The sequence below is a fragment of the Podarcis bocagei genome, assembly GCF_964188305.1.
Source record: "Podarcis bocagei genome assembly, chromosome: 13".
NCBI classification, from domain to species: domain Eukaryota; kingdom Metazoa; phylum Chordata; class Lepidosauria; order Squamata; family Lacertidae; genus Podarcis; species Podarcis bocagei.
The window spans coordinates 13,707,282-13,734,635 of NC_138138.1; the positions used below are offsets into that span (position 1 = coordinate 13,707,282).

Sequence of the window (27,354 nt, forward strand, 5' to 3'; positions counted from 1 at the left end):
TCTTAGGATCTGTTCCAAATGTGTGCTGGTGATTTGGGACATTGCAAACCTGGAATCTGTAACACACCCAGTCTACTTTTCCAGCTGCCACCTTAGGTCTAATTCACACAGCCTTGGATACTTGCCTGCCTAAAACATGATACATCTTTGGTGACTTGCAGAAAGCAAACAGCACCAAAAATAAGGCACACGATTCTGAAATTTAGAAAAGCCAAACCTGAAGGAACAAGACTTTCTTAGGCCTGTCCCCCTCTACAGACCCTCTTGAGGACCAGCTAAACTTTAGCTACTGAAATTCAATTGTGGGCTTGTTTTAAATTCTGGACTTGAAATGTATTTATTGTATTCTGACCTATCTGTGTTTTGCTTTTATAACTCCTGCAAACCACTTGGGGATTTCATTTTATTGCCAAAAATGTTAAGTGGTATGCATCTTCTGAACGAATGAACAAACGATTAAATAAATAGCAACCTTGAGCTCCCCAAGACTTGGAGCCACGTTCACCCCCCGCCCCCAACACAGTACTATGGACAAAGGAAGCTTAAGAGTGCGGCTCGTTGTTTGTTTATTTGTTAATTTGCTCAGAGAGATGTACAGTTTAGTTTTTTCCTAGTTCACAGTGTCTTGCCAAGAACCTTCACCTTACCCTGCTGAGGGGTCAAAACATACCAGTGGCTGGGCTTCATCAAATCAAGCAAAAACATGAACACAGAAACACCCCTCACCCTCAGGAAGCCATTTTACCATGAGGGCACAGCTATGGTTCCACTTAAGGAATTTGCAACTGCAAGCAGGGCTTTTTTTCAGCTGGGACTCTATGGTGGGTGCCATTGCCGTTCTAAGAGAAAGAGGGGGAGCCATTCCTGGTGAGTTCTGCTACCTCTTTTTCTAGAAAAAATAGCACTAAACTGCAAGTGATCAAAAAAGGAGGTAGAACCTCAAAACGGTGAATAGGAAACTTTAACGCAAGGTTTAAAATGCTTGTTGTGTTTCAGGTTACACCTTCAGGGGGAAATGAGGCATTTTTTTGGAGCATCGCAGCAGCAGCAGCATGACTCTGGCTGAAACACACTGGATATTTTACACCTTGCATTAAAGTTTCCTGTGCATGGCAACATTATTTTGAGGTTATGCCTTCTCCCTCCCCCCCACCACTTGGGTTGAGCTAAAAAGAGAGGTTTTTGCAAGTTATAGAAAAAGCTGGCTGTCAATAGTGCTGATTACCCAACTCACTGAAACAATATTTTTTTTAAAAAAAAACCCTTCCACACACACCCTCTCTCAATTTCATATTTTTTTTAACAAAGGAAAATATTACTGAAATTACAGAAGACTTGAGCTCTTAATTCTTTTATTTTATCTTAAAGATGGCGTCTCACCTAAATCCTCTGGGCTGGATGGGAGAGAATAGCAACTGTGAAAGAATACTGTAAAGCAATCTGTAAAGTCATGACATGAAGTCAGGTTCATATCATGGTTAAAGGATATAGGCCAATTTCTCCCGAAATACTGGGTCTTTGACTACCTTTTGATTCACGGGAATCCCAGATTGCTAGTAAGAAAGCAAATAAGCATATCTTCACAGCAAACCCACCCCTGATTTACATCAGTGTAACTGAAAGTGAAAGTTTGGTGAAAGTGCTAAGACTTCTTTGTTAAAAATCGCCACTCCAGTTTCTGGAATTGCAGCCTACGGAGTTCCTTTTGGAGGGAGATTTGCTGTTAAAAGTCAGCCAGTCCAGGAGGTAATTACGCTTATTGAGATCTCTGGAAGGAAAAAGATACACGAGCGTTTAGGTGACCGGTGAAAAGGGTAAATTTCAGTTGAGCAATGTGTCTGGGAGTGCAAATATAATTTGTCGAAACTTGTCCAATACACGCAAGCAAGGTTTAAGATTTGGGTTGAAAGACAATAGACAGGGAGATAATTGCTTAGGAGGAACTGCCCTGGTTACATACTAATTTCACGCTGAGCTGTCCACATGGATCCCTCTGCCAACCTCCCACCCAAAGTCAAGAGCTTCTCAGAGCCTTGTCAGGTTTTGGAAGCCCTCGTAAGTGAAAGGCGGGAGGTTGGGTAAGCATGCCGCTGTTTTCGGCAGGCATGCAAGGTGGTTGACGTCACAGGAAGTCGGGTCCTGTTCGCTGGTGAAGAAAACACCATCCGGGGAGTAGATGGAGGGATCGTCATCAAAATAGTTGTAGGGCCTCAGGAGGAAGCCAACTGCATTTCCAAGTGTCACCGTGTTGGGGACATCCTCTGCATGTGGTATGTGCAAGAAGCCCGTGGTAATCCAGGCAACCAGGTCCTGGGGAGGGAAAAAACATTGGCTCATGACATCTGGTAAGAGGAAAGGGTGGAGCAGTGATGCAGGGAGGTCACACATAATCCATTGACGGATTAGCGGATTAGCGCTATTAGCAGCTTTTAGTGGCTTTTAGCGGCTTATCTGCTGATTGGATCAGCTGATAAGCGGTTTAGCGGCTTAGAAAAAGGGGGCGGGAAGGAAAAAAAACCAGCAGGAACTCGCAAGACATTGTCGTCTTGCGAAGCAAGCCCATAGGAGATTCGTTTTGCGAAGCACCTCCAAAACGGAAAACTCTTTCGTCTAGCGAGTTTTCCGTCTTGCGCGGCATTCGTCTTGGGGGCACCACTATACAGTGGTGCCTCACAAGACGAAATTAATTCGTTCCGCAAGTTTTGCCATCTAGCGAATTTTTCGTCTTGCGAAGCACGGTTTAAACGGTTTAACAAAGTCGCAAGACGTTTTCGTCTTGCGAAGCAAGCCCATAGGGAAATTCGTCTTGTGAGGCAAATCGCGGATGAAAAAACCTTTCGTCTAGCAAGTTTTTTGTCTTGCGAGGCATTCATCTTGCGAGGTACCACTGTACTTGATAATAATAATACAGTGGTACCTCAGGCAGCGCTGTGGGTTAAACCACAGAGCCTAGGGCTTGCCGATCAGAAGGTCGGTGGTTCGAATCCCTGCGACGGGGTGAGCTCCCATTGCTTGTTCCCTGCTCCTGCCAACCTAAGAAGCAGCTCAGTCATGCTGGCCCGGAAACTGTACGCCGGCTCCCTCAGCCAGTAAAGCGAGATGAGTGCCGCAACCCCAGAGTCGGCCACGACTTGACCTAATGGTCAGGGGTCCCTTTACCTTTACCTCGAGTTACATACCCTTCAGGTTACATACGCTTCAGGTTACAGACTCCGCCAACCTAGAAATAGTACCTCGGGTTAAGAACTTTGCTTCAGGATGAGAACAGAAATCGTGCTCTGGCGGCGCGGCAGCAGCAGGAGGCCCCATTAGCTAAAGTGGTGCTTCAGGTTAAGAACAGTTTCAGGTTAAGAATGGACCTCTGTAACGAATTAAGTACTTATCCCGAGGTACCACTGTAATAAATAATAGTAAATTTTATTTATACCCCACCTTCCCCAGACAGAGCCAGGCTCAGGGCAGCTAACACCAGTAAAATTACCGTAAAAACATAATAGGGAAAAAACCAATTTAAAATACAGGTTAAAATGCCATTTAAAATGCAGCCTCATTTTAAAAGTAGCCAATAGATCAAAACCATAAGGGGAGGGAAACATAAGGGTCAGACTGAGTCCAAACCAAAGGCCAGGCGGAACAGCTCTGTCTTGCAGGCCCTGCGGAAAGATGTTAAGTCCCGCAGGGCCCTAGTCTCTTGTGACAGAGCATTCCACCAAGTTGGGGCCAGTACTGAAAAGGCCCTGGCCCTAGTTGAGACCAATCTAACCACCTTGCGACCTGGGACCTCCAAAATGTTGATACAGCTGAGGGCATATTTATGCCACTCCCACTGCAATGGCTTCCCCCAAAGAATGCTGGGAACTGTAGCTTACCCCTCACAGAACTACAATTCCCAGAATCCTTAGCAAACTACAGTTCCTAGGATTCTTTGGTAGGGAGAGCTCTGGCTGTTAAAATGCTGTAAGAGTGTTTACAGTCTATGTTGAAACTCAAAGGAAGCCATTTTTCAACATGCGTTCATGGGTTCAAAGACAGCTCTCTGAGGTTTGGGGGCAGACTGGTGGTGGATGCAAAATAGCTGATGTGGATCAATGAGCAATTAGCAAAAGCTGGAAAATTCTTTGCTCCAACTGTCTGATGTGCACCCGTAACCTGGGAGTGGGGTAGACTCTATGTCTGGAGCCAATTTGTGAAAGCAGCTTTTGACAAATGGCTTCTATTTCGTGAGGGATGAACTGGGATTTTGTGGTGGCTGCTTGCCTGCTTCTACTCCCACAATAATCTGCTCAACGTGTAGGTTTGTAAATAAACACAAAAGGGAGGAATTCGATGCAGAGCCTAAGAAGAACATTTCACTGACACAATGATTTTTCCATGGGCAACAGAACATTATCTCCCCTCTGCTTGCCCGAAAAAATTTGTTCTCCCAACTGTCTGGAAGAGATTCAGGGATGGTTCGGGGCATGTGTGGTATGAAAGTCCCGTTGTAGAAGCAGGCGTTGGTCTCCCTCACGCCATAATTTAATTGAAGGCTCAAGGCACAAGCCAAACTGACCAAGTTAAGCTTGCGGAATCAAATACTTTCAACTCAGGAAGCCAAAGATGGGACGAGATTGCTGAAAGATGGACAAAATCTGGAAGGAAATGTCACAAGATGCCTATTGGGAAGATCTCAAAACACAGAAACCGCCGTGAGAAATCCCACTTCCCAGTGGGGAGGAGTTGCGGTGGACCACATGGCCACCCACTCCCCTCCGGGGGCGGGGACGAAGTCCCGCGTCCCCCGGAGGTTCCCAGCTGTGTCATTCGTCTGCCAGCCAATCCGCTGGCTGGGGGGCATGGCCGGGCCCCATTTAAACTGAGGCGCGAGCCAGAGAGCTTCCTCTTGGCTCACTTCCTTTATCTCTTGCATACAAATTCCCAGAGCCCTAAAGGTCTCTGACCTGAAGACGTACAGTTGCCCTTTATCCCATAGCCTCCCTCCTGGTGTGCTCCCTGCCCCGAGGGGCAGTCAGAGGCTTCAGGAGACGGTGCCCATGAGGGTCCAGATCCTGCCTCTGTTGTTGTTGTTGTTAAAATTTGTTGTGGATGGTAAGGTAAAAGGTAAAGGGACCCCTGACCATTAGGTCCAGTCGTGGCCGACTCTGGGGTTGCGGCGCTCATCTCGCTTTACTGCCCGAGGGAGCTGGCGTACAGCTTCCGGGTCATGTGACCAGCATGACTAAGCCGCTTCTGGCGAACCAGAGCAGTGCACGGAAACGCCGTTTACCTTCCCACCATAGTGGTACCTATTTATCTACTTGCACTTTGATGTGCTTTCGAACTGCTAGATTGGCAGGAGCAGGGACCAAGCAACGGGAGCTCACCCCGTCGTGGGGATTCAAACCGCCGACCTTCTGATCGGCAAGCCCTAGGCTCTGTGGTTTAACCCACAGCGCCACCCGTGCCCCCTGTTGTGGATGGTAGGAGAGGATATATTGATTACCATATCTTTCACTCCATAAGACACACTTTTTTCTTCCTAAAAAGTAACAGGAAATGTCTGTGCATCTTATGGAACGAATGCGAGGTCCCTGGAGCCAAATTGCCCAGACGCAAAAAGCAGATCATGCTTTTATTTCTTTTTTTTTGAAAGAGGGAAGGGGGTGTTGAAACAAAGCCGCTGATCGTTTGCAGATCGGGGAGAGAGATAAGGGATGCTAGAGATAAAGGAGGCTGCCTGGGAGCAGGGAGGTGAAGACAGCAAACTTGCAAAGAGGGGAAACAGGAAGACTAAAGCAATAAGGAGAGAAATTAGAAGAAAAGGAGGAGCAAAAAAACCTGCTCCAGCTAAGGAAAAGACACTAAGGCAAACAAGAGGGAAGGGAGTGTTGAAAGGAAACAGCTGATCAGTAGGATCAGAAGAGAGATAAGGGAGGCTAGCGGAGGCTCCCTAGGAGGAGGGAGGTAAAAGCCCATGGATCCTCAGGATTTTTACATTGGGTCACCCCAAATTCACCATCAGATCACATAGCATGTCCATGGCTACAGCCTGCACCAAAAAAACCAGGCACCCACTGCTGCGTGGGGCCGCAATGGTGCAAAAATGTGGTTACAAAGCGCGGATCCACATGGATCCTCAGGATTTTTGCATTGGGTCACCCCAAATTCACCATCAGATCACATGTCTGTGGCCACAGCATGAACCACAAAAATCATGCATCCACTGTTTCATTCAGAATATTTTTTCCTTGTTTTCCTCCTCTAAAAACTAGGTGCGTCTTATGTGTGAAAAATACGGTAAATATTATACTTCCTCGTTCATGCTAGTGAGCTGGTAGCAGAGCACATTACCTGTATATTGCAGGAAGCTAGTTGGTAGAATCTCTTGAGTTAAGCAATCCACTCTGGCTTGTCCAGATTGGATTTGTTCCTGGTAACTCCCTTTTGTTCCCTCTTAAAAAGAATCAAGGCATAACAGTCTTCTTTTAAAAGTACCATATTGGCTCGTATATAAGCTGCTCCTGAAAATAAGCCGCACCTTTAAAATTCAAGGGGAAAAAGACAATACCCGAATATAAGCCGCTCCCTTAAAATTCTGCAGGCACTCACACCCGTAAATGGCAATTGTAGAAGAAGCGATATTGTAAATGCCAATTTTGGTACGGTTGTGAATTTAAGCCACACTTTACTTTTCATGGTCGGAATTTGGGGGGGGGGAGTGTGTGGCTTATATTTGGGCCAATCCAGTAATAAGAAGTTTACAGTGGAACCTCGGGTTACATACGCTTCAGGTTACAGACTCCGCTAACCCAGAAATAGTACCTCGGGTTAAGAACTTTGCTTCAGGATGAGAACAGAAATCGTGCTCCGGCGGCACGGCAGCAGCAGGAGGCCCCATTAGCTAAAGCGGTGCTTCAGGTTAAGAACAGTTTCAGGTTAAGAACGGACCTCCGGAACGAATTAAGTACTTAACCCGAGGTACCACTGTACTTACATTCAGTTCACAGTATGATCCTGAAGGCAGGCTTTAGCTTCTAGTTACAGAAGAGAGTGGGGATTCATCCCATATTGGGATGGAGCCCATGTGCTGCTGGCTGAGAGCCAGCAGACAGCAAAAGAACATCGAGAGAGCAGCATCAAGAGAAGGGTCCATAGAAAGATAACCAGCCCTTTTATGGGGTCTGCCAGGGTCACGCCCATTGACCTGGTCATACGCTGGGGGAGGACGCTCCAGACCAGGTGTCACAGGAAGTCCTCCTGGCTGGAGCAACATCCCCTGTGTGTCTACTCTGGGCAAACAGGAAATGTTGTATTTGACTGCTTTCTGTGATGTTACAACCAGCGGCGTAGCATGAGTTGTCAGCACCCGGGGCAACGCAAGTAATTTGCGCCCCCTAACCCGGGGCAAGGCACGTAATTTGCGCCCCCCCTAACCCCTAACCTGCGAGTTGCCGCTGGCGCTGCCGCCCAAACGACGCCGCTTGCCCGGAGGAGGAGGGGGGCAGAGAGGCGAGAAAAATGCAACGGCCCAGCAGCTGCAGCAGCAGCGGAGGAGGCGGGGCTGTGAGGAGGGGCTGCCTGGTGCGTCCTCCGCGGCAAGCGCTGAGAGCCGCTGCCTGCCGGGCGCCTTCAGCCCGGACGCGCGCACAGCTCGTCAGCTCTGCTACAGCCTGCGCCCGAGGCTCTTCGGCGACTCCGGAGGCAGCGAGCGCGCCCCCCCAGATGTTGCGCCCGGTGCGGCTTGCCCCCCTTGCACCCCCCACGCTACGCCACTGGTTACAACCCACAAAACTGGTATACCGCCCTGTACACATAGACCTCAGGGTGGTTCACAACAAAAAATCACAATTTAGAAAACACAGAATCTATAGGTACTGGTGGCTCCTAACAGGCTTCTCTGTCTAGGAGCTTCCCCTATGGAGATCCCTGTCCATCACCCTCAGATGCAATGGTCTCCCTATAATAATAATAATTTATTATTTATACCCCGCCCATCTGGCTGGGCATCCCCAGCCACTCTGGGCGGCTTCCAAAAGAATATTAAAATACAATAATGCCTCAAACATTAAAAGCTTCCCGAAACAGGGCTGCCTTTAGATGTCTTCTAAAAGCCTGGTAGTTGTTGTTCTCTTTGACATCTGGTGGGAGGGCGTTCCATAGGGCGGGTGCCACTACCGAGAAGGCCCTCTGCCTGGTTCCCTGTAACTTGGCTTCTCGCAACGAGGGAACTGCCAGAAGGCCCTCGGCGCTGGACCTCAGTGTCCGGGCTGAATGGTGTGGGTGGAGACGCTCCTTCAGATATACTGGACCAAGGCCGTTTAGGGCTTTAAAGGTCTGCACCAACACTTGGAATTGTGCTCGGAAACGTACTCGGAAACGTATTGGGAGCCCCTGCAGCCTCTGACTCTGCCCCACATCACCGCTGGATTGAAGGGCCACGGACACATGACAGAGCCTCCAAGGGTCTCTATTTTCCAGGGAAAGCCCCAGATTTACAGAAGCCATCTTGGTTTCTGATTTGATCACAGAATGTCCTGCTATTCCTTAGGACGCCCCTGTTTTCATAGGAAAAATGTTGGCGTTATGTGACCCCCGAGCCCAGGAAATAAGTAACTAAGCAACCTTTAGAAGACATCTGGAGGCAGCCCTGTACATATAGGGAAGTTTTTTTATGGTTAACCTTTTGTTGTGTTTTTATGAATGTTGGAAGCCGCTCAGAGTGGCTGGGGCAACACAGTTAAGTGGGCGGGGTAGAAATAATAAATTTGTTGTTGCTGTTGTTGAATAAAAAGGTGAAGAGACCCCTGACCATTAGGTCCAGTCGTGGGTTGCGGCGCTCATCTCGCTTTATTGGCCGAGGGAGCCAGCGTACAGCTTCTGGGTCATGTGGCCAGCATGACAAAGCCGCTTCTGGTGAACCAGAGCAGTGCACAAAAACGCCGTTTACCTTCCTGCCGGAGTGGTACCTATTTATCTACTTGCACTTTGACATGCTTTCGAACTGCTAGGTTGGCAGGAGCAGGGACCGAGCAATGGGAGCTCACCCCGTCATGGGGATTCAAACCGCCGACCTTCTGATCGGCAAGTCCTAGGCTCTGTGGTTTAACCCACAGCGCCACCCGTGTCCCTTGTCTCTATTTTCTAGGATGTCTCTATTTTCATCGGATAAATGTTGGAGGGTACGCCCTTACCAGCGCCAAGAAATTTGGTGAGTTAAATGGATTTGGGCTACACAGCCAGCAAATCCGTTCTCCCGTCTTTCCGGGCAGCTTTCAAAATGCAAGAACAACCACAGGAGGGAAAGTGCTTGCTGTTTACAGTCATTTCCTTTGACAGAAAAGCATCTGAGAATTCCAGGCCAAGAATTCTAGAACATTCAGCTGTTGGGTTGATTTGGCTGGGCTCACGCCTCAAATCCCACAGAGAACGGTCAAGCTGCCTGTTCTTCCATTTATGTGAGAGTTCAATGAACATTAACATCAAGACGACACACCAAAAACATTATTATTAACCGCACATTAATCATTTCTTTCCTAAGAGATGTCAACTGTGCTTAGGAGGAAGTGAGCGACACATGGAAAACATTGCTCCGACTCACAATTTTGTGCATTCCACACAAGACAAAAAGCCTTATGGCGATTTCTAATTCTGCATTTGCTGATGGAGTTTTAATGAGGAAGCAATGAGGTATTCATTAGCAGGCAGCATGGGGAGTCGTTAACTCTTCTGAGAACACCAGTTCTCCACCAGTCAATTATTTTACCCAGTCTTGGAATCAGAAAAGGGAGAAAATCCAGCTAATATATTGGGAGGTACTTGCAGTAAGGTAAAGGTAAAAAGGTAAAGGACCCCTGGACAGTTAAGTGCAGTCAAAAGCGACTCTGGGGTTGCGGCGCTCATCTCACTTTCAGGCTGAGGGAGCTGGCGTTTGTCCACAGACAGCTTTCCGGGTCATGTTGCCAGCATGACTAAGCCGCTTCTGGCGCAACGGGACACCGTGACGGAAACCAGAGCGCACGGAAATGCCATCTATCTTCCCGCTGCAGTGGTACCTATTTATCCACTTGCACTGGCATGCTTTCGACCTGCTAAGTTGGGCAGGATCTGGGACAGAGCAACGGGAGCTCACCCTGTCATGGGATTCGAACCGCCGACCTTCCGATCGGCAAGCCCAAGGGACTCAGTGGTTTGCAGTAGGGTAGGTTCAAGCATACCAGCTGTTGATTCTCTCCTGCAAATACTGCCTCCAATCCCTCCGTCTATGTGAACTAGGAAAAAAAGGTTCAGAAACCCCCCCGATATCCTTCAAATGTGTGTTTCCACTTCGAAGACGTGTGAAAGATGCACTGAAACCTATTTCCCTTTATATCCTGTTTGACAAGCTAATAGCAACGAAGGGTCATATGATAAGAGAAACAGGCGTGTAATAGAGTTGTCGAGCATCTAGTTTCTGGTTTGAGTCCACATCCTGCCCAATTCCATGGAGGCTGTACAGATTACCAGAAGCTTCGGCAGAGAGTGTTAACTCACCTTGTTGACAATCGTCTCGTTGTCTATGAAGTCAGCAAAGGCCACTGAAGGTGTCCAGGGGTCATTCTGGTTATAGATGCTGGTGCTATACGGTTCTTCCTCCTTGCGTTTGGTGACAGCCAGCTTATACCTGAGAAGCAGAGTAGCAACGAAAAAAGCAGCAGCAGCAGCAGCAACAACAGAAAACAAAATGAAGCATCGCGGAAGCTGAACGGTATCCCCATTTTCCTACAGATGAGGCCCAGCATCATGCTATGGCGCTTTGTCTTTGCTCGTGGCTGACCGCAGCTGACAAGATAATGGATGCTCTCCTGAAATTGGGACATGGGATGCTTGCCGACAGGTGAGGCGGCTCCTTACTGCTCTTCCAAAGCAGAAATGCAATTGATTTCCCACACTATCAGGGGTTTTGTGTGCTGCGAGTGGGCCATTTGAAACTTGCAACCACTACAGCCTTTGTGTGGCTGGGTGCCAATTTATGATCCTAATTTAAAAAATAAATAAATAAATAAATCAGAATTTTAATTAGTGCTAAACACTTCCCCAGCAAACACGTTTTTAAATGAAATATATACAGTGGTACCTCAGTTTTTGAACATCTCCGGTGACAAACATTTTGGTTTTCGAATGCCATAAACCTGGAACTAAATGCTTTGGTTTTTGAATGTGCCTTGGAAGTTGAACATGAAACTCCGCATTGAGTTTTCCGTTTTGAGGCTTCTGTACTGAGTTTTCGGTTTTTGAACGTTTCGGAACTCGAATGGTCTTCCAGAACGGATTACATTCGAAAACTGAGTTGCCACTGTAGATTCTTCTACAATGCCTTAATGGTGTTATAAAGCCTGCCTGTCTGCCTGTCTATCTAAAATATATTTCTGGTCAGCATCCTTTTAGCAACATGGTTGATGACAGTGACAAGAAAATGTCATAAAATGACACAAGTTGCAAAGGAAATAAAAAATGTGTGCTGAGCTACGATAGGCTTATTTTCCGAGCTATGTCATTGCCCATGTCAAAGCCCTAAAACAACAAAAGTAAAGGTAAAGGGACCCCTGACCATTAGGTCCAGTCGTGGCCAACTCTGGGGTTGCGGCACTCATCTTGCTTTATTGGCTGAGGGAGCCGGCGTACAACCTCCGGGTCATGTGGCCAGCATGACTAAGCCACTTCTGGCAAACCAGAGCAGCGCACAGAAACGCCATTTACCTTCCCACCAGAGCGGTACCTATTTATCTACTTGCACTCTGACGTGCTTTCGAACTGTTAGATTGGCAGAAGCAGGGACCGAGAAATGGGAGCTCACCCCGTCGCGGGGATTCGAACCGCTGACCTTCTGGTCGGCAAGTCCTAGGCTCTGTGGTTTAACCCACAGCGCCACCCGCATCCCTAAAACAACAAAAGAATAGTGCTAAAGGCATCTACATTTGTGGAGATTGTGATGCCATTCCAGAAAAAGTTGGACTTTCTGTGGTTTGAGAAAAGATGGAGGAACCAAGGGGAAAAGAGAGGAAGAGAATTACTGGATGATGGGACTGTGATGTCACATAAGACGCAATCACTACCTTCCCCAACTGATAGCTCTCTCCATTGGATCCGTCTCTGGAAGGTGGTCCCCAAAAAAGCTGATGGGCTGGATCCGATAGCCACGATTATGGCCCCATTTGTTCTTGCTTTCTGATGCAAAATAGATGTATCTTGGCATGTCGTCGTGTAAGCGAAAGGCAGCCTTGTCTTCCGTATCTAAGACTTTCTTCACCAGTTTCATCCGATTGATCTCGTGTTCTGGGCTCCAAGGGACCTTCACTTTTTCAAAAGTCATGTCGTTGGCTACCAAGGAATTCTGAACACCTAGAAAGAGGGGTGGCGAGGGTAGAACGGTAGTGAAAAATTATATTCTCAAGATCCTTTGTATATGTCAATACTGGTGGAGCCATTCGGCTGAGACCCTACCTGCCCGCAGACTGTCTGGCCAGAGTGGTGCATGCTCTGGTTATCTCCCACTTGGTCTACTGCAATGTGCTCTACGTGGGGCTACCTTGGAAGGTGACTCGGAAACTACAACTAATCCAGAATATAGCAGCTAGACTGGCGACCGAGAGCAACTGCCAGGACCATATAACACCGATCCTAAAGGATCACTGGCTCCCAATACATTTCAAAGGACAATTCAAAGTGTTGGTGCTCACCTTTAAAGCTCTAAACAGGCTTCGCCCTGTATATCTGAAGGAGCATTTCCACGCTCATAGTTGAGATCCAGCTCTGAGGGCCTTCTGGGGGTTCCCTCACTGTGAGACATGAAGCTACAGGGAACTAGGCAGAGAGGGCCTTCTCGGTAGTGGCACCCTCCCTGTGGAATGCCCTCTCATCAGATGTCAAGGAGGTAAAGAACCACACAACTTTTAGAAGACATCTGAAGGCAGCCCTGTCTCAGGAAGTTTTTAATGTTTGACATCTTTTTTTAAAAAAAAATGTGCTGGAAGCTGCCCAGCCAGATGGGAAGGGTTTAAATAATAAAATCATTGTTTATTATTATGATAGGCTTGCAGAAACAGTGGAGAGACAAGCCTAATGTGTTGGATTTGTCATCAGGTATGGATTACAAGCTCAGCAAGAGAGAGAAAAAATAACTAGAATAACTGCAGACTTAAAATCTAAGCTTTACAGTGAGGGAGGGTGAGTGACTGGAACAAGAGAGCATGAGTGGGAGCTTGTAAAATGCCCTTGAACCCCTGCAAGGTGCTAATCAAACCCAAGAGTCCCATGGAAACACAGTCAAAAACAATATTTTAGATGGATTCGGGAAATCCAGACAGAGGTTGTTCCTATCACAAAGGGCAATGAAGCAGTATATAGATGTGGTTGCTCCAATGGTGCCCTCTCCTGGCAGAAACTTTGCCACTCAGTTCACAGAGATCTAGTAGGAATGTCAGCAAATTCCATCAGAAAGGGGAACAGAAATTAACCCAATCTGCATGTTTGTCCGAGGTCAGTAATGGAAACTGTGCAAGCAAATACAAGTGGCATTTACTATCATTATTTTTCCCCCCAGCCTGCAGATATTACACAAGTGGTTATTTCCTGCATGGTTTTGACATTTCCCTCAATGCATTGAGATTAACTGTGCAATTAATTACTTAATTAACTGCATGTGTTTTGGCCATAGCAGATAGCAAGATGAATAGCTAAGGTTTCAGCGGAAGCTGAACTGCAGCAGAATGGAAACAGTGCTTTGTTGCAACAAACCCGACCCAGGGTGGAAATTGCGGCCGCCTGGCACCCCTGGGTTGTGGGGTGGGAAGAGTGAGAAAGCACCCAGTGGTGAGAAGTAGAGCTGCCAACAAGGGCAGAAGACAGAGCAAAAGTGCCGTGATCAAAGTAGACCTTACCTCCCACATCCAAGTCCACTTTGTAGTTGATGAAATGAGTGTGGATTGTTCCAAGTGTGTGCTCTGCCACTCTGTTGCCATAGTCCAGCCCATCACCATAGAGGAAAGATGAAGTTATATACCCACTGGCTCTGACTTTGCTTTCAATAGCACCGTTTGGATGGAAAATGAAGTCCCAGACGTAGTCATAGTTCCCCATAGTAGATACAGAACGAAAGACCAGCGCAGAGGCAGGCAACCCCCCGTAATAGAGAGACTGAAGGTTGGAGTAATGTCTCCGGAGGGGGGCCTCCACATTCTGCTCAAAAACGCAGATGGAGTTCTTCTGCACCTCTGGAGTCACAGTCTCAATTAAATAAGCGGTGTCAAGGTAAGTGGCAGAGTAAGGGCAATCAACTCCGCGGACGAGGGAATAAGTATACCTCCCCATGGCAAAATTGACATCCATATATCGGGTGGACATCCCACCAGGGCAGTTGGAACCGTAGACAGACATGGCGTCCTGCACACTGAGTTGGTAGACAATCCTTTGGCCCTTAAATCGGACGTCGTAGACACTGGGTCCTCTGTTCACGTCCATCCTGAAGGCAAAACTCCAGGATGGGGAAATGACCTGGTTGTTCCTTACGCTATAGCGTGGTCCGCAGGGCTCGTAGTGCAAAGGACCAGATCCCAGAGAGGGGACCCTGCGGTCGATCGAAGCAAACCCCCCGTCGGAGGAGACTCTCTTGACTTTGGCCACTTTCACGCGATTCGCTTTGAATTCCTTTTCCAGCTCCTGCAAACCATCATAATACTGACCGTTATAAAACACTTTTGGCACACTCCAGTGAGAGATGTTGAGGCTGCTGTGGTTTAGCAACAGCTCAAATCCCACCGGATGCAGGAAGAAGCCCTTGATGTTCTGGAACAGGGTAAACCAGGTGGCGCGATCTCCAGACTGGAACCCCCGAGGGGCTGAGGTGAGGGCTGCAAAGTCGCTCCCGTTGTGACCAAACACCTGTTTGAAGAAAGTGGCAGCCTCAAGCAGCTTTCCTCCCAGTAGGAATTTCCCAATTTGTTCGTATTCGTTCCCCATCACAGTTCGGCCGTGGTAAGATAACTTGCCTCTATATTTCTCCGCCGTCACATCCCGATGATATGTTGGCGCCGGGAGCGGGCCCACCACGTACTCTGTGATGTTTGGTTCTGCCTGGTTTCCAAAGTACACCACAGCCAGTGCCTGACGAACAGGCTTTGTCCCTCCATGATCAAGGAATTTCAGCACCTGCTCCTTGCGGGGCACCTCCACATCCAAGTAGTAAACACAATTATCAGAAGAGTTGGCGTGATAAGCATCCACCAAGGGTAGCCCCAGGTGAGACTGCAGATACTTCAGCACCACAGCCATCTCTTCTGTGGACAGGTCAGCAAATACCAGGCTCTGGTCACTGTGCTTTCCGTTCAGGGAATCCTGAGACCCTGCAGGACAGTGAACAAGGGTCTCCTTCCTGGTCAGCAAGACGCACACCAAGGCAAAAATGGTAACCAGAGCGAGCAGCAGGAGAACAAGCAGGGCTTTCGGGCTCATCGCGGCAAAGGAATGCTTCAAAGCCCCGTCCGGTTGCTCTCACCAAGTCCGTCCCAGTGACCGCTCATTTGGCTGCTGGGTCAACGCAGCTGGGAAAATGATTCAATCCAGGAAATGCTAGATGATTAGGTAGAGGCCAAAAGGAAGAGGCCTGAAGTACGTGAGTAACAAGAAAACAAGGACCACCCTATCAGAACAGCTGGTTCATCACAGAGTAGCTCTATTACGCAGTCGGAGATCTGAACACCAGAGAGTGAGACATCTGGGGACTCTCTGTGGCAGTCAGTCTGCCACTGTTCCACTGGCCTGAGGGTGCCTTCATAGAGAGCATGGCCGATCACCTTGTCACTCCCATTATGGGGAGTTCCCAGAACTGACTGTTATGTTGGTTATTCTGGTTCAGAGGTCCTTATTTCTTCCCACCCAGACGTATTAATGGGCTTGATTTTCATACTCTTGGAAACCAGCCTTCGCTTCAGCAGCAGGGAGGGGGTGTATGTGTGTTTCTGTGTCTCGTTCAGTTATTAAAAAGGAGAGGAGAGCAGCGAAGAATGAAATTCCACCTGGAATTTGAACCCAAGGCTCCTTCCAGATGTCATGAATTGCGTGCACGATGCTATTGGGGGCAGTTAAACATGACTGCACTTTTAATATGATTTGTGCCCGCTAAAAATTTGGGGTGGTTAGTGCAAGAGCACCTTGGCAATGTGCTGAAATGTGTCCTCTACATTCTTCCTCTTGGTGTCAAGACCCTGCCATTCCTGTGGGGTTTTGTGTGGACATAAGGGATAGATTAGCCCAGCAATCTCAGCCTGAACATCAAAACTTACATATGCGTAAAAATGAAAATATAGCGGTATTGTGTCACAACACAACTAGGATGCGGGTGGCGTTGTGGTCTAAACCACTGAGCCTCTTGGGCTTGCCAATTGGAATGTCGGCAGTTCGAATCCCACAACAGGGTGAGCTCCCGTTGCTCTGTCCCAGATCCTGCCAACCTAGCAGGTCGAAAGCACGCCAGTGCAAGTGGATAAATAGGTACCACTGTGGCGGGAAGGTAAACGGCATTCCAAGGCGCTCTGCTTCCATCATGGTGTCCCGTTGCGCCAGAAGCGGTTTAGTCATGCTGGCCAAATGACCCAGAAAGCTGTCTGTGGACAAACGCCAGCTCCCTCGGCCTGAAAGCGAGATGAGCGCCGCAACCCCGTAGTCGCCTTTGACTGAACTGTACAGGGGTCCTTTACCTTTTTACCTTTACAACTAACTTACACTTAGGGGGAAAGAAGGGGGAGAAACTTGTCCCTTTTTACAAACCCAACATTTCCTATTGGTGCTGTATACTGCTATTCCTGAGGGGGGATGTCTGTCTGCAAATGAGCATGCGGGTTAACAAAAGTACACAAATGAAAATATGTTGGCATGGTGTCATAACGTAAGTAGCTCATAAAGAGGGGGAAATGAGAATGGCAGGAACATGGACAACGGAATGGGTAAAGTTAATGTAAAGATAAAGGTAAAGGGACCCCTGACCATTAGGTCCAGTCGTGACCGACTCTGGGGTTGCGGCTCTCATCTCACTTTATTGGCCAAGGGAGCAAGCGTACAGCTTCCAGGTCATGTGGCCAGCATGACTAAGACGCTTCTGGCAAACCAGAGCAGCACACGGAAATGCCGTTTACCTTCCCGCCAGAGTGGTACCTATTTATCTACTTGCACTTTGACATGCTTTCGAACTGCTAGGTTGGCAGGAGAAGGGACTGAGCAACGGGAGCTCACCCCGTCACGGGGATTCAAACCGCTGACCTTCTAATTGGCAAGTCCTAGACTTTGTGGTTTAACCTACAGCGCCACCCGCATCCCTATTGAGACTTAGGGTAGTGATAAAGTGGGATATCAAATCCAAATTCTTCTTCTTCTTCCTTTGAACAACTTGCCTGTTTTGTTCCCCTTTGGGTGAAATGGATTTGCTGACGTGACTGAACAGAGCCCCAGAAAATAGCAGTAGCCCTCCTAACAAAATCAGAACAACACATTACCAGGTGACAGGCAGCCATGCCGTGCAGGACACCAAGAAAGTTCAACCGAACTGCAGCTGCCCTTTGCGGAAAAGCTTGAGATAAGCCTGGGGGGATGTAGATGACAGATGTGCTGGTCAGCAACTGCTATGGGTTGAAGAAGTAAACCCAGGAGTCAAGTTGCAAAGTGCCTAGGGAGGTCAACAAGATGGATGAACAGCTTTTAGGCTGGGACTGGGAAGTTTTTGGCGTTGCAGTCAGGCAATTTTAGGTTCTGGATGCAATGGTCTTCCAGGAACCCTCCTCTTGAGATGGTAATACATACGGCTTCAGAATGTGGTAAGCCAAACTCATTCTGTTGAGTTGGAATCTGGACTTCTGCTCCAAAGCCCTGCCCTGAATGGAGCACTAGGAATTTTGCAGTTACTTGCAGAGTCGTGATGCTTTATGTGTCTAGGTGTGTGGGGCAACAGTATGAAATGGGAAAGGTTAAGGGGCAGGGGCAGTGATGTAGCGTGGTGGTGGTGGGGCATAGGGGTAGTTGCCCCGGGTGCAAAATTGTTAGGGGTGCAAAACTGGCACAACACCTGGTGCTGCCTCTGTTGAAAATGCTTTCTCCATGCGAGCCAGGAAGTGATCTCTCAAAAGGGTCAAGTTCACTGCATGTACGGTGTTAAAAGAAAATACTATGAAGATGATGTATAGATGGTATTTGACTCCTGTAAAATTAGCAAAGATTTACCATAACAGTGATAATTTACGTTGGAAATGTAAAGAAAAGGAGGGTACTTTCTATCATATGTGGTGGACATGACCCAAGGTGAAAGACTTCTGGGAGAAGATTTATAATGAATTGAAAAAAATGTTGAAATATACATTTATTAAGAAACCAGAGGCCTTTCTTCTTGGAATAATAGGTTTGGAATTGCCCAAGAAAGATGTTAAATTGTTTTTGTATGCCACAACTGCGGCAAGAATTTTGTTAGCTAAGAACTGGAAATCACAAGAAGTCCCAACAAAAAAAGAAGGAAGCTATCTCTCCAGACAACGGAATGACTCTTATTTTCTTATCTCTGCAGCTACAATCTCTCCTGGGTGAACATGGACGCTGTTAGGCAGTTGAATGAGCATGTGTACTCTGTCTGTTTCCCTCCCGCAGCCCTGGCAACCCACACTATGCCACTGGGCAGGAGGCGAATTCACAGCAGCAGTTGCAGCTTGGGAAAGCACAGTCTATTTTGGAAGTCCAGACTCAGAGGTAGAGGTGTTCGTTTTCGGCTTGTTCACACTCTGGGGACCAGTGGAAGAAAAACTGCAGGAGTTAAAGCTGGACCTGTGCACAGACCAGTAGATAACCTGAATTACTGACAGCTGGTTTAAGTGAGTCAGCCATGCTGGTCTTCAGTGTTGAAACATGTTCAGGGACCTAGATTTGCAGCATGGATCAAGGCATAAATTAAGGTCGATGCAGGAAACATTTTGAATGGAAAAAGCAGGAGCCCTTCCTTAAATGTTGGAGGGTATGTAATAGCTGAATAAAGAGGTCCTGAGAACCACATTTGGCTGTCAGCCCTGAGACAGAAGACAGGCCTCATTCAGTTCAAGACAGCAAAATACATCAAAGTCTAACAATGGGTCCAAGAGAGGAACCTCTGGGGGGAAATTAGTTAATATATTTTAAAAAAAAACATACATACACACAAAAAAGACAGTTAGAAACTGGGAATTTGAGGATGGGGAGGTACAAGCACCCACGGTTTCTGAACACTTCAGCTGAGCAATAGCTATTGTGTTCAGATTTGAGGCACCACAATGTAAGGAGCCGGCGAACAAAACTGGAAACGATTCAGAGATCTGTGATCATAGTTAAAGCCAGCTCTAGATGAAAAAGCGGAATGAGCTGCAAAACATGGAAATACAATTAAGGCAAGGATCCAACAGACTGAAGGACTAGTTTTTTCTTTGGTTTTTTTTAAGAGGTTCTTGGCTTTCCTTTTCTCAAAGCGCAGCAGGCCCACCTCACGCTGGGAGAGGAAGATTTCAAAGGAGTTTGTGCTGTGGTGGGTTGAGTGGAGGTCAACTATTTAAAGCATGAAAAGTTTGAAAAACACCAGGCCAGCACAAGGATAAAGGGTGCCGTCACGGGAGCCAATTTTTGGGAGATCTCGCCCTAAATCAGCACCGATGCCAGCGCATGCAAGGAAGCTGCCTCAGGGACTTCTGCCACCTGAGGCGGTTTCCTCACACCGCCTAATGACTGGGCCGGCCCTGGTTTCCCGGATGCGTCAGGCGTGCGTTTGGTGTGGGTGTTCCCAGCCAATGAAAGCTCAAAGGCTTCTCCTTAGAATTGACGTAGCCTGTTATTTCCTGAGCGAGGAGCCCTCAGCACCTCTCAGGGCCTTTTGTCCTCAGGGCAGCTTTCCAGGAAACAACCAGCAGGAAGGCTGCAATTTGGGAACCTTACCTCATTCCTAGAGCAATGGTACAAGGTTCCCCCCCTCCCAAACTCCCCTGCCCTGGACAAGAACAAAACAATATATCCTCCAGAGTCTAGCCCCAGCTTGGTGGGGCCTAGATGTCAACATGTCGCCTTTGAGGAGGGGCGGCTGGCTGGGAGACTGCAGTCAAAGAGCCTCATGATGCTCCCAGCTGCAATGTGAGGCCTTTTTTGAACTCAAAACATCGTAAAAACACTCCCCTGACCCAACCTGGTTGAGGTCTATGAGTGGACCTACCCATTGATCTGCAATTTCCGGCAATTGCGGGTTGGAAAATATTGGTGGTACAAGATATTAGCGGCTGAACGATGTTCATCCATGAACCACATCTATGGGGTCACCAATACAGACCCTCCAAGCGCCCCGATTTTCCAGGGACAGCCCCGGAATTACAGAAGCCGCCTTGATTTTTGATTTGATCCCGGAATGTCCCAGTTTTCCTTTTTTCCCTCAGAGAGCAATTTAAAGTGGTGCAAAATGCAAGTCCTGTTCGCACTGAAAATAAAATCCCTGCCCCAAATGAAGGAAACAGTGACATGTGAAGTCCTTCCTATAACTCTGAAGGAAAAGATCAACAATCCACTTTGAATTCTTCAACTGGAATGTTTCAGCAGCCAGTCATTTCTTGGGAAACACAGGGAGTCTTTATTCCTTTATTATAGAAGGAGCCTTACACTGTCTGCTCAGGAGTAAGTCTCACTGTATTCTGTGGCGCTTACTCCCAGGTAAGGTGTAAACTACAGCCTTGCACTGCAATCCTAATTATTTTTACTCAGAACTAAGTCCCACTAATGGGACGCGGGTGGCGCTGTGGTCTAAATCACAGAGACTAGGGCTTGCCGATCAGAAGGTCGGTGGTTCAAATCCCTGCGACGGGGTGAGCTCCCGTTGCTCGGTCCCTGCTCCTGCCAACCTAGCAGTTCGAAAGCACACCAAAAAGTGCAAGTAGATAAATAGGTACCGCTCCGGCGGGAAGGTAAACGGCGTTTCCGTGCGCTGCTCTGGTTTCGCCAGAAGTGGCTTTATCATGTTGGCCACATAGCCCAGAAGCTGTCTGTGGACAAACGTCGGCTCCCTCGGCCTATAGAGCGAGATGTGCGCCGCAACCCCAGAGTCGTCCACAACTGGACCTAAACGGTCAGGGGTACCTTTACCTTTTAAGTCCCACTAAGTTCAATAGGATTTACTCTCTGGTATGTTCCTGATCATTCCTAGTTATTATTATTATTATTATTATTATTATTATTATTATTATTATTATTCCCGCCTTTTCCCCTGACAGGGTCTCAAGGCATCGTACAGTTAACTTTCCCTCCATTCCATTAATCTGTGGAAGGTGCTGCACACATTCCCTTCCCTCACACATTTTTTTCCTTTACAACAACCCTGTGAGGTTGGCTTGGTGGAGAGGTTGTAACTGGCTCAAAGCGACCAATGTATGTGTGCATATGATGCGCATGTGTGCGCCAAGATCAAAGGCAGGAGACACTTCCTGACGTAGAACAGAATGCCCTGTTTTCATCAGAGAAATGTTGGAGGGTATGATCTCAGCTTGAGTGGGATGGCAACCACGTCTAGAGCAGGCTGAAAATTATTATCTCTGAGCCTGTATCTAACTACAGCACCTATCAGGATTGCGTTTGTTTCTTGACCAGCAGCCCATTACTGATTCCAAATACTGGTTCTGCGCTTCCAGAGCCTCACCTAACTGGGATGGAAATGATAAATGGAGCTGGGCGACATCTGACTGGCACGACTAAATTCCAAATCCTTAGATACCTTTGCAGAGAGGCTTCAAGTACAGTGGTACCTCGGGTTACATACGCTTCAGGTTACAGACTCCGCTAACCCAGAAATAGTACCTCGGGTTAAGAACTTTGCTTCAGGATGAGAACAGAAATCGGGCTCTGGAGGTGCGGCGGCAGCGGGAGGCCCCATTAGCTAAAGTGGTACTTCAGGTTAAGAAAAGTTTCAGGTTAAGAACGAACCTCCGGAACGAGTTAAGTACTTAACCCGAGGTACCACTGTAGTGCAAATCCTGGCTGCTTCACACACATTCTGCAAAGGTATCACAGGAAAAATGGGGGCAAGGAGGGGGACCAGATTCACTGAACTGCCTTCTACTATATGGACAAGTTAAAATATAATGTTACGAAGTACTGGAAATTAGGCTTAAGTTGAACACTTGGGAGGAAAAACACCTTCATTCTTACGAACGCTTCTGCACTGAAAACAAGTTGATTGTGGAGATGGTTTGATGTCCACTGCTGGAAATTTTCCAGGAAAAGCTGCAAAGGAATCCGTTTATCCTTTAAGTACAGGATGTCCTGCTCACAGCATCACTGGACTCCATACACATCTGGTCTTTATCTCAAGCCTATAGCTCATTCTGAATTCATTTGGAACGATCACTGCATGTTCCCCGCAATCCTTTACCCTTCAGCTGAGCTCTGCTTGACTTTTCATGAAGTCCCCATGCTTTTTGCTTTGCAGACACACTGCCAGGGAAACCTAGGACCTATCCTCGCCGCCTCAAAAATCAGCTTTTGGCCTCCCTTTTCCAGGGATGAACCACATTGACATCTCTGCTGCAGTGTTCACATAAGATAGGTAAAGGGACCCCTGACCATTAGGTCCAGTCGTGGTCGACTCTAGGGTTGCAGCGTTCATCTCGCTTTATTGGCCGAGAGAGCCGGCGTACAGCTTCCGGGTCATGTGGCCAGCATGACTAAGTCGCTTCTGGCGAACCAGAACAGCGCACAGAAACTCCGTTTACCTTCCTGCCAGAGTGGTACCTATTTATCTACTTGCACTGGCGTGCTTTCGAACTGCTAGGTTAGCAAGAGCAGGGACTGAGCAACGGGTGCTCACCCCGTTGCAGGGATTTGAAGTGCCGACCTTCTGATCGGCAAGTCCTAGGCTCTGTGGATTAACCCACAGCGCCACCCGCGTCCCATCACATAAGATATCCTAGAGCAAAAATCGCTTTTCTCCTAACTGGGAGTAACGCGAAAAGGTTTTCTGATGCAATACCACAATGCTTTCCCCTGTAAGGTGTGTTTGGCATAAAACGTTTATTCATTTGTCTTGGATCCTCTCTGCTTTTCATGCCCCAGCTCCTCAGTGGTACCCGTAACACAAACCCCATCCCTCTCCGCCTCAACCTCTTTCTGCTGCTGCCTTCTTCCAGCCCCAGCTCACTCATTTGTGGCGCTTATGGCCCTGAGCCCAGTGCTCTTCATTCCTGAAGGTGCTGAGGACAGTGGCCCAGCAGGGCAAGGAACTGGGCAGCTGAAAAGAGGGCGCTCCAGGCAGCAGCAAGCAGCCACCCAGGAAGAACACCACTGCCATCCTATTCCTGCCTTCTGGCTTTCGGCTGAGGCCTTTCCCTGCCCCATCACTACCAGGGATTTCTAAGCACTGACTCTCCCCAGGCCCGCGCCTGGCCTTGGGGCAAGTGCAAGTGAGCAAGGAGCATAGGCAGGGAGGACCACATTTGTATGGGACCCAATCCCTTTGCATTCAATAGGGCTTACTTCTGAGGAGGCCGAAGCAAGTCATCAAGGCCACTTGGAAGCATAGCTGTCAACTTACAGATTTGAAAATAAGGGATCAGCAGCCTCAAAAATAAGGGATCAGCAGCCAAAATAAGGGATTTTCAGAGCACAGGTATGTTCAACTTCTGAGCCCCTCCGAGCCAAAGGCAGAAAGCCCAGCCAGCAGCCAAACGAAGCCTCAAGTGGTGGTTCCCACAACACAGCAACCCGGCAAAGGGGATGCAGCAAGGGAAACCACCGTCACCTCTCCGCTGGGAAGCGCTGAGCAAAGGCGAGTCCCCAGGCAATGCGGCCGATTTGATTGGCACAAGGCATGCAAGCTCCACCCCCCAGTCGTTCTTAGACTCCTTATTGGGTGAGCAACGCAGCCAAGCAACCCAGTTGGAGCCTCCCTCCTCCCTGGCCGGCAGGGAGGGAGGGAGAGGAGCTGCTTCCTTTGAAACCCGGGAAATTTAAGGGACATCATCAATAAGGGACAGCAGCAGGACACAGCACTAGGATAAGGGACTTTCCCGCCAAATAAGAGACGGTTGACAGCTATGCTTGGAAGTGTATCTCCTGCCTCAAAAGGAATCCATTCATTTGTAAATCTGCAACAGGAACCCTGGTTCACTAGTCACTAGGTGGCACTGCCTACAAAGCAACAACACCTGCAGTGTTCACGTCCTTCATCCATAAGGGAGAGATGATAAGGAAGCCTGCTTCAGAAGACGGGAGAGCTGTGCCCCTGGGCAACTGATCTGCAGCACAGCTGATAGTTCAATAGCACAGGCCACCGGGTCTATTATCTTAGCCTCGCAAAATAAACACCAAGAGGCCAACTCTGGAAGTTGGGTTGGGGCGAGGACTTTGGACAATCTTTCTAGTATATACACGAGCCAGTATCTTGGCAGAACAGGAAAATATACCGATGACTTTCCCCTCCACCCTGCATCCCCACTCCTGGCAGATTCACTGCAAGGGACAGAGACATTATTGAGTTCTCCGTGGTTCATTGATGCATTTGTCGGAAAGGACAGAGAGTCCACTGACAGGCAAGCCCAAGGAAAACTAATACAGTGGTACCTCTGGTTATGTACTTAATTTGTTCCGGAGGTCTGTTCTTAACCTGAAACTGTTCTTAACCTGAAGCACCACTTTAGCTAATGGGGCCTCCTGCTGCTGCCGCACCGCCGGAGCACGATTTCTGTTCTCATCCTGAAGCAAAGTTTTTAACCCGAGGTACTATTTCTAGGTTAGTGGAGTCTGTAACCTGAAGCGTATGTTACCTGAAGTGTATGTAACCCAAGGTACCACTGTATTAAGACTAAAATTAAGAGAGGGAGGCTGAATTGCTTGGTCAGTGCTCTCCTTTTGAGTAGCAGTCTTGGTCTTCTCCTACTAGGTGCAAACGGCAGTAGGAGTTGGAAGGGACCCCAAGGGACATCTAGTCCAACCCCCTCAATGCAGGGATCTTTTGCCCAATGTGGGCTTTGAACCCACAACTCTGAGATTAAGAGTCTGATGCTCTACCGGCTGAGCTATCCCAGGGTGATCCATTCGAGCCTCCATCATAGACCAAGAACTATCCCACAGCAAGAACGGGACATTGCAGCAAGACACAGAGACTGCTCCAGGAGTGTGAAGGTGAAAAAATGCACACACTTACCACCAACGTCCAGGTCCACCTTGTAGCCGACGAAGTGGGTGTGGATGTTCCCCAGAGTGTGGTCCCCAACCCGGTTCCCATAATCTAGCCCGTCGCCGTAGAGGAAAGATGAGCTGATATAACCGGAGGCTCGGACTTTGCTTTCAATGGCCCCGTTGGTGTGGAAGACGAAATCCCAGATGTAGTCGTAGTTGCCTATGCTCGAAACCGAGCGGAAGACCAGCGCGGTGGCAGGCAGCCCCCCATAGAAGACGGAACGGAGGTGGGAGTAATGGCGCCGGAGCGGAGCGCCCAGGTCCTGCTCAAACACACACAGGGCGTCGCGGGTGACCAGGGGCCTTTCCGCTTGAGCTAGGGAGCGGACGTCAAGGTAGGTCGCGGAATAAGGACAGTCGACACCTCGAACCAAGGGGAAGGTGAGCCTCCCAATGCCAAAGCTCCCGTCCATGTAGCGGATCGACATCCCCCCAGGGCTGTTGGACCCGTAGACCGACATGGTGTCCTGCACACTGAGCTCGTAGGCGACCCTTTGGCCTTTGAACCGGATGTCAAAGAGACGTGGTCCCCTGCTCACGTCCATCCTGAAGGCGAAACTCCAGAAGGAGGAAAGGACTTGGTTGCGCCTCACGCTGTAACGTGGCCCCTGAGGCTCGTAATTCACAGGGCCCGGCCCGGCGGGGGAAGCCTTAGGCTTCAACGAAGCAAAACCTCCTTCAGCCGGGACCTTCTGCACCTTCTCCACTTGCAGACGTCCCTCAGCAAATTCTCTCTCCAGCTCTGCCAAGTCCCGGAAATACCGGCCGCCGTAAAACACTTTCTTCACGGCCCAGAGGGAGAGGTCCAGGCTGCTGTGATCCAGAAGCACCTCCAGCCCAACTGGGTGTAAGAAGTAGCCAGTGACGTTCTGGAACAGGACGAGCCAAGTTGAGCGATCTCCGGACTTCAGACCCCGCGGAGAGGTGGTCATGGCGGCGAGGTTGCTCCCGTCGTAGTCCAAGACCTGCTGCATGAAACTCGGAGCTGTGGGGAACGCCACCCCATGCAGAAAGCGGGCCATCTGCTTGTATTCGGCATCCAGCGGGGGCCTGCGATAATAAGGCAGCGGCCCTCCATATTTCTGCACCGTCACATCCCGGTGATAGGTCGGCTCTGGGAGAGGTCCCACCACATACTCGGTAATGTTTGGAACGGGCTGGTTTCCAAAATACACCACAGCCAGCGCCTGCCTAGGAGGGCGGATTCCTCCGTGATCCAGGAACGCGAGGGACTCCGCTTTGGGTGGCAACTGCACGTCAATGGAATAAATGCAGTTGTCTGAGGGTCTTGCCTGCGAAGCATCTTCCAAGCTCGCCCCAAGGTTGGACTTCAGGTACAGCGCCACACGGGCCATTTCCTCCTGCGACAGATCTGCAAACACCTGGCTGCAGTCGCTGTGAAGAAGCTCTGGGAAGCTCTGCGACTGGTAACCGCACCAGGTGGCATTTTCGCCTCTGGTCAACAAGACGCAAACCAAGGCAAAAATCACAACCAAGGCCAAGAGGAGCATGAAGAGAAGAGCTTTGCCGTTCATCTCTGCAGCAGCCGTGGAAGCTGCAAAGCATCGATGGAGCCCGGCAGTGGCGGTCTCAGCTCCAAGCAGCTCCTTTGAACTCTGACCAGCTGGATTAACAGAGCGTGGAGACAGAGGTGAGGCAGAGACAGAGGGAGGGGCTTGCAGAGGGTCAGCACGAGGCAGATGGCCCCGGGTTTCAACTTCTCTTGCAGAGATGCTCATCCAGAGGCAGAGGTATCCCAGGGATTCACAGCAGACGGTGACTCACTAGACAAATCACACGCCACTCACTCCTGGCTGCTCGTCGAGTCCAGCCAGCTTCCTGGGGAGTCTGCAAAGCCGGGGTCATCAGATACTTGCAGGTCTGGCAGGTTCGCCATGTTTTGTACACTAAGCAGCTGCCCCCCTCTTCCTTCCCAATGTAGCCTCTTAATGCTCCGAGTGCAAGTGTGTTTGCTCATCAAAACACTGACATCCTGCCTCTCACTCATTTACGAGATCCAAGGCAGGTAATGGCATGACCCGAGCCCAAGCTTACGAAAGAGTCCCAGAACGTTTAATAGGCCTTATTCCCCCCCAAGTGAGTGGGTTTAGGACAGCAGCCTAAAAACCCCGCTAA

The 27,354-nt window shown here is 48.8% G+C and overlaps 1 protein-coding gene across 2 annotated transcripts; it reads right to left on the bottom strand.

Annotated features, from left to right (window-relative positions):
* Positions 1–549: 549 nt before the first annotated feature.
* LOC308571025 (amine oxidase [copper-containing] 3-like) lies at positions 550–27,354 on the bottom strand. 2 transcript variants are annotated; one of them, XM_081166258.1, is made up of 4 exons: positions 25,184–27,354; positions 12,072–12,357; positions 10,510–10,639; positions 550–2,310 (listed from the first exon to the last, which is right to left on the bottom strand). In XM_081166258.1, the coding sequence occupies exons 1-4, from the start codon at positions 26,955–26,957 to the stop codon at positions 2,026–2,028; spliced, it is 2,475 nt and encodes an 824-aa protein (XP_081022384.1). In that variant the 5' UTR covers positions 26,958–27,354; the 3' UTR covers positions 550–2,025. The 2 variants fall into 2 exon arrangements, with proteins under 2 accessions (XP_081022384.1, XP_081022385.1); XM_081166259.1 differs by lacking the exon at positions 25,184–27,354 and adding an exon at positions 13,896–16,113.

Coding starts and splice junctions, on each gene's coding strand:
- LOC308571025 (XM_081166258.1), bottom strand. CDS start 26,957: ATGAGCATCTCTGCAAGAGAAGTTGAAACCCGGGGCCATCTGCCTCGT. Junction 12,358..25,183: donor GGTGGACCTGGACGTTGGTG/GTAAGTGTGTGC, acceptor CCCTCTTTCTAG/GTGTTCAGAATTCCTTGGTA. Junction 2,311..10,509: donor ACGAGACGATTGTCAACAAG/GTGAGTTAACAC, acceptor TTCCCTCCCCAG/GACCTGGTTGCCTGGATTAC.